A 7,466-nucleotide genomic window follows, 5' to 3' on the forward strand; every position below is an offset into this window, starting at 1 on the left:
GCGATTAAACATTTGAGCGAATCAGTAACCGCGAAATATATACATATGTAGTAGCTAGGTGACATGCGCTAACTCAAGTATCTCCTACCATTTCTGGCGCGGTGATTTTTTAACACAGCACATTGATATGGTAAGAAGAAGAAGAAGAAGCTACCAATCAATCTATGATGGCTATGGACAAATGTATGGACAAACCCACCATCATCATCATCATCATCATCATCATCATCATCATCATCATCACTACATACATACATACTTTAACAGAGTTCATTCCTGAGATCCTGGCTATGGCGATGGAAGTTCTCCATTATCCCCCTTCTGCGAACTTCCCTCCCCCCCCATATGGCTCCGCCACCACCACTTGTTGCATCCTCCCTCCCTCCAAGGTTTCTTTCACCAGATCGCTCAGCTTGGGCAGATCAATTCTTTCTTCTTCTTCTTCGAAATTCCCTGGTCCCAGGACGTCTTTTGTGCGTCGCAACGCTTCCAGGTCAATCGTCTGCGAGCAGAAGCAGGAAACCCTTTCCGTAGGTATGTCTTCCTTTCTCCTTGCGATCCGAAGCCTTCCTTCCCGTGGTTTTCTCGGAAATGCCTGCGATGATGTAGAAGATGTGGATGTGATGAAAGTACAGAAAAAATGCGTTTGATTATGTGAAGGAAGTAGAGGAATGAAAGAACACGTTTTGATGATGCGAAAAACGAAAAGAAAGTTCTTAGCTTTGTTTTCTGTTTGTTGGCTTTCTTGAAAACCCCTGTGATGTTCATGACAAGAAAGAAGCAGATGATGATTTGAAAGACAAACGAGGTCCATCTGATGATGTGAAAAGAGAAATGTCATCGCGGAAGCAAAGTACATTGTTTATGTGAAAACCATCAGCTCAGCCCAGGAAATTTGTTGATCTGAAGTTTTGAATTAGTATTTGTTATGTAACATTATGAATAAAATATCCTTATGTCATCAAGAATGGCATTTCCTTGAGGAACACGAGAAGCTGTGACTGAAGCTATACAAACATAGCGTTAATTCTTTAAAAGTTTCAGACCAGCTCAGTTGAGCTGTTGATATAATGTCTTCAAGGGTATATTCAGTGTGTGGAAGGGCGATCAATGGATTCCAAGATCTCAAATCAATCAAGAAGTTTTGGCTCTTTTCTTGAGCAATTTTAGAGACTGTGAGTGAAGTTTATGATCACTCGTGAAGTTGATGGTTTGGGGCTGTGAATGGTAATGAGCAAACAGATGATCAATGGATCCCAAGATCTGAACTTATCTTTGCCTAAACTAGGTTTGCACTATCCTAACAATGTTCTCACCAAAGCTTTCATAGGATACATATTTAAGTGTAACAAACACTACCTGAGAGGTGTGACTAATGAATCGTTCCACATCAACATTGATTTCCATCAAAGCGTGGGCCATATCAGTAACACACTTTTTCTGTGGCAATTAGTTTTATGCCAGTCATCATGGATTTCCATCTGGGCAGAAACCAATGATTTTGTGTCACGACAAACTGGAACTTTTTTTTGTCAATGATGATTGTGGATCACGTCATCAAGATAATAGTTATTACAAGGCATGAATTTGTGTCACCCTAGTGTGAATTTCTGTCTTGATGACATAATGATTTGTGCCACATCAGTATGAATTCCAATCTAGGCAGTCAATCAAATCCTAGGATTTCTATCCAGTTTTTCATATGAATTCCAATATTTGACCTTTCAATCCAGTTTTTCTCAACCATTGTTTTGGGAAACGACTATCCCTAATCTTGTCTGTCCTGGCATCTTAGATAGGTCGGAGGTGGATATGTTTTTCAATCCATAACTGGAGATAGACCATCAATAGGGATGGGTATAACAATCGGCAACAGTTCAGTTCGGATTGGTTCAGTTTGAGAGTGTCATAACTGAGCCGTTAAATTTTTTTGAAACTTGAACCGAACCGAATCAAACCATGAAACCATTTGAACCAAAACCGTTTAAACCGAACAGTTAAAAAAGATTCCAAACCGTTAAACCTTTAAAACTGTGGTTTTGTGGTTCGGTTTCGGTTTTCAACTTAGGTCAAAATTCAAATTAAAATTTTTTCATTATCTTAAATTTTAATTTTTCAAAATTTTAAAGATTTTTCTAAAATGTGAGAATTAGGCTTAAAAGTGAAAAGATTATTTTAAAAAATAAAAAAACCGTTAGACTGTTTAAACCGTGGTTTCTAACCGTTGAAACTGAACTGAACTGTTCACTCCCATACTGAACTGAACTGTTAAAAGAAAACTTGAACCTGAACGAACCGAACCGTTTAAACCATTAATCCATTAAACTGCGGTTTCGCGGTTCGGTGTTGCCGACTGTTAGATAGGTAAGTACACAAATTTAAGTAATCCTTTTCTCCAACATGGGATGCTAGGAAACATGTTTAGAGGGACATCACCCATATGTAATCGAAATCCTCACATGTTTTCCATGATTTAGTGAAACAATCCTTCTGGACGAGTTTACATACCTGTAAAGTATGGGCTTTTGAGGCTTCTTCCAGAGAATATTTAAAAAAAAAAGAATACGGAACTTTCTTTTTATTGTTCATTTGCAAACTCTGCACGAATTCCCTAGTAGTGGAAGAGGTCTATGCCTGCTCTTCCCCCTTATGCCCTGAATGTCAAATATGCCATAATACCCAGGAAAAAGAGCTATGACTCCCAAAGGCAAAGAAACCTCAGAAACTTTGTCTCAATTTAGACTGCCACTGGCATCTCAAATTTGGTCTCAGTTCAAACAAACCTGATTTGTTCTCTAGAAGAGACAGAATTTGAAGATGTAATCTCAGAACCTTGGGTCTCAGTTCAAAAAAATCTGGTATGTTGCCTATAGGACATTTTGGGGCCTCAAAAATATATCTTTCTTTATTTCTTTTTATATGCCCTTGTCCATATATCCAGGACATAGGTATGTCCAGTTTTTCTCTTGTGTTTAAGCCTATGATATTGCAGCCATGGCAGATGGGAGGAAGCCAAAGGCCAAATGTCTGTGATAGTGGTTTGTTTGATGATGAACTGTTAGACAGGTCCAAAATTGACCCTGGTTAAAGTACCCTTGGAATCTAGAAAAATCTAGTTCCTATGTTGCAATACCAGAGGATGGATTTTGGTCAAGTCCTGGTGATAAGAGGGGGTTGTAAAGCATTGTTGGAAGGACAAGGACATGTGCACCAATATCTCAGAAAGATGGTTGGTATCAACAGGCTTGAGGACAATGTGAAGGAATTCGAATGGGAAGAAGAAGGAAGAGTTTAAAGGATCTGTTACTTTTGCTTGGCATGGGGCATATGCATATCTAGAACTCTTTGAGGACTACAGCTTCTCAAGCAATTGGGAAGGTTTTTTTAGTATGGCAGGCTTGACATGGGTACATCAGGTCTCAACATTGGCCGTGTATGTTTAAGTGATTGAAGCAAGCTTTAGAAATTCTTCTCCAAGGTTGAGAAGGTTGCTACAGTTGTTTGATGCAAGGGATTTCATGGAGTGGTTGATTTAGATTTCTTCACACAGGAAACTGGTTCTATTGTGAGGAGTCTGGATAGTTTTTGGATTCAACCAATTAAAAGTTATCTGCAGACGCGATGCAGATGATATGGTACCCCCAAGTAATTCTAGATGATGATCGAAAGTCTGGGCAAAATGAATTATCGGGAAAAAGGGACGCATTCACGGTTGGTACTAAACAATAATAAATCTCATGGATTACTTTTTACATACCGAATGTGAGAGAGGTGTCAATATTTTCTGTGGCTGCCAATTTTTACATTCATGGCAAAAATTGTATATGACATTCAGAATCTTTAGACATGTTTGTCTTGAAGTTCATAGTGTTTCCATTCTTCAGCAATACGGGAAACACGTATTGTTATATGGAAGTTTGATACAGACCTTTCAAATTTTCACACTTGGCCCCTTTAAACACCTGGATATATGCTATACATGACCCACATTTGTTTATGGGCATGAATGAAAACATTTTTCATACTCTAGGAAATGTTTAAAAATAGAAATTTGTTTCCACTTTTTCTCAAGTCAGATTTTTTTAAGATAGGCCAAACTAAAGAAGCAATAATGTTGAGATTCTTTAGGCAGGTTTAAATCGATTGTCAGAGCTAATTTAAGTCAGATTCATCACATATCTCTATGTTTTAGGGGGTTCACTTATGACAGCATGGATGGAAGTTTTTGGGGGATCTTAACGTAGTTTTCCATACTCCCAGACAATTATATGTTTTCTGTGTAGTTCACATATAAGAAAACTATGGCGGATGAAGTTTATGTTGCTGATCATCAATGAGGGTATTATGTTAGTGATGTATCAATGAAGATTATATCAGTGACTTGTCAATGTGATGTTCACGTCACTGATTTGTCAACGAGCTGACATCTTATTGATTTTTCAATGAGATAATTATGTTGCTGATTTGTGGATGTGGCAAATAGGGTTCTGATTTGTCAATGAATGGTTTGTGTATGAGAAGATTATGTTACTGATGTGTCAATGAAAACTATGTTTCAACCTCCAACTTGTTTGTTGTATGTAATGATAATGTATTGTTCCATTCTTTTTTTTACCAGCTAGCGAAGTGACTGACAAGACATGGAAAGAGCTGGTGCTAGATAGTAACCTTCCCGTGCTTGTCGACTTTTGGGCTCCATGGTGTGGTCCATGCCGAATGATTGCCCCTCTAGTTGATGACCTTGCCCGAGAGTATGCTGGACGAGTTAAATTCTTTAAGATAAATACTGATGAAAGCCCCAATACTGCCACAGAATATGGTGTCCGCAGCATTCCTACTGTGATGATATTTAAACAAGGAATAAAAAAAGATAGCATCATTGGAGCTGTTCCCAAGGCAGCATTGATAACTGCAATTGAGAAGTTTTTAGATTGATCAGAAATATTTGGATTTATCGAGAAGTTTATTGACTTATCCATCAGTGTTTAGAATTATTGAGCAGTTCTTAGACTTGTCAAGAAGGTTTTAGACAGATGACACTGTGACGTTAGTCTGGTTTCATCTTGTTTATGGGACGAAGCTCGTCATATAGAGAGAGTTCCAAGACTTCGGCTATATGTGTATTTTGTATTGTTGTTTGTTGTTTTGCATGTCCATATTGTTAGAAAAGCTAGAGATCAAATGAGGAACCAAGATGTCATGTGAAGATCAACAAATGCACCATACAAACATTGTATGCTTAATGACTTATGATTGCTTTTTGGCCGAGTCACCATCTTCCTTAATAAAGCTTACTGCTGATCCACCTCATGCAGTATTATCATATAATTTAATGGTATATTAGTTAGTGTGTGGTATAGAATTTCAGTATTTTACAATCTGTTTCACTTACAAGGTCTGGAATCTGGATATAATTTATAATCAGATTTTTCCAGGTGAGCTAGCTGGAGATTCACTCAGTAGTGACTACAATTTCATGATTAAAGGTCACAAGTCACGGTCCCTCGTTAAGTTCTAGGTCAATTGATTAGTAGCAGCATTCAATTCTTGTCCACGCCAAACTTATATATGCTTTAATATAATAGGATACGTCATCATGTTATTGTTGGATAAGTAAATTTCTACAATCAGATATATAACTTCCAAACAATTGAGTGTTAAATATCCATTTTAAAATGTAAGAAGCTTAAGACCTAGTATGTGTCCTTTTGAGGGGATACTGTAGGTCGGATAATAAAAGTGCACATAGGATTTGCAATCCTAAATATAAACCTCGAATGGATTAGCATGCCAAGAAATTGCCTTACCAAATGATTTAGTAAAAGCTTCAATATTACATGCACCATTAAATCATAGAATGCTGTATGCTGAATCCCAATGTTATCAGCATTATTCTAAGGAGTTTTCCTTGCAAGTTAAATCATTCAGAAGTTCTCACCTAATAGGTGGTCTAATCCATCTAATGCTTGTGAATGTGAAACACTTATTAGTAATGGCACAAATTTGTTTTTGACAAGACCAATGTGGTTTTGAGGAAAAAAAGCAGTCAATGCTGTCTACCTAGTATGTTATTTATCGACCTAGAGCTATAAATCATTTAAACTTTTAGAGTGACGTAAGAACAACATGGTTTTGAACAAAAAAAACCTTCAATGCATTTTACCTATTATGTTATTTAGGGATCCAGAGCTATAAATCATTTAAACTTAAAGCAAAAGCATATTATTTTAAGGACTCTTTGATACCCTTATGTTTCCAAAATCTCAAAATATTCTTCCTCACTAACTTAGACACAGTCTCTTGCTCTAGACATGAATCTTTATAGCTCGGTGTTAGAGGGATACTCTTGTAAATAGGTCTTGACTCAATTCGTGGTTGAATGCCAGTCTTGCAAACTGAAGTTCAAATTTGATGGGGATGAATCTCATAGAAGCATGTGAGGGTTCCTCGTTGGAGACAAATATTGATCGAGGTAGTCATAGGAGGATGTGAGCTTTTTTACCATTCAAATTGCCAATGTAAATTCTCGAGCTAGCTGTTGTTAATCTTCCACAATTGAGGTAGTCATAAGAGCCTGTGGGTTTTTTTACCATTCAAATTGCCAATGTAAAGTCTCAAGCTCACCATTGTTAATCTTCCACGATTGAGGTACTTATATGAGCATGTGGGATTTCCTATCATTCAAATGGCCAATGTAAAGTCTCACGCGCACCGTTGTTATTCTTCTACAATTGTGATGTTTTCCAAATTGTTAATTTTGTCTTATTCATTCTTTATAGTTTGTTGGTTTAAGCATGTCTTTATAGCTGAAGGGTAGAGCGCTAGTCTTGTAAACTGAAGGTCTAAAGCACAATCCTTAATACAGGCAAAAATGGTTTAAGGTAGAGGTAAGAGCATATAAGATTTTCTATCATTCAAATGACCAATGTAAAGTCTAGAGGTCACCGTTTTTGTTTTGGTTCACTCTTCATATTCTTGAACATGTAAGTCTTGTTGTCATGATTACCATCAGAATAAGATTCTTGGAGGATCGAAAGAAAATAGATCCATTTTCTTCCAAAGTATTTAGTACCCCCAAAAGCCATATTAGAGTTTTCTACCATTCAAATGACCAATGCGAAGTCGTGAATTCATCATCGTTATTCCATTATAACTCTTTTGGACATTTTTTCTGAACATATATATGAGCCTTATAACTTAGTGGTAGAATGTAAGTCTTGTATGAGCCTTTATTGCTGGCATAAAAGGCCGACTCCTTCCACTTTGTATCCATAGTGTGAACACGTCCTCTAGCTAGGGCTTGAGTATATAAGCTCTAACCTAACATTGTAAAGATGATCTCGGCGTCTAAGAGTTACAGAGAAAGATAATAAGAACTTCCATTTAAGATTTGAAGTTCCGTCCATTTTCTGTCTCTCTTCTTGTTTCATATCTGTGTTGTTTGATGCACATCTTACTGTAGGTCA

General features: G+C 37.1%; 1 protein-coding gene and 1 long non-coding RNA gene across 2 annotated transcripts; both read left to right on the forward strand.

The window, feature by feature from the left end:
• Positions 1-208: 208 nt before the first annotated feature.
• LOC147866503 (uncharacterized) lies at positions 209-5,268 on the forward strand. Its single transcript, XM_087316958.1, has 2 exons — positions 209-534; positions 4,619-5,268. Exons 1-2 carry the CDS (start codon positions 291-293, stop codon positions 4,933-4,935), a joined length of 561 nt encoding a protein of 186 aa, XP_087173084.1. The 5' UTR covers positions 209-290; the 3' UTR covers positions 4,936-5,268.
• LOC147866504 (uncharacterized) lies at positions 1,704-4,071 on the forward strand. Its single transcript, XR_015529497.1, has 2 exons — positions 1,704-1,857; positions 2,365-4,071. It is a non-coding gene; the product is annotated as an uncharacterized LOC147866504 (long non-coding RNA).
• Positions 5,269-7,466: the final 2,198 nt, after the last annotated feature.

The sequence above is a fragment of the Azolla caroliniana genome, unplaced genomic scaffold (assembly GCF_043228905.1).
Source record: "Azolla caroliniana isolate FFs.n. ecotype wild unplaced genomic scaffold, voAzoCaro1.0.p SCAF_3, whole genome shotgun sequence".
NCBI classification, from domain to species: Eukaryota; Viridiplantae; Streptophyta; class Polypodiopsida; order Salviniales; family Salviniaceae; genus Azolla; species Azolla caroliniana.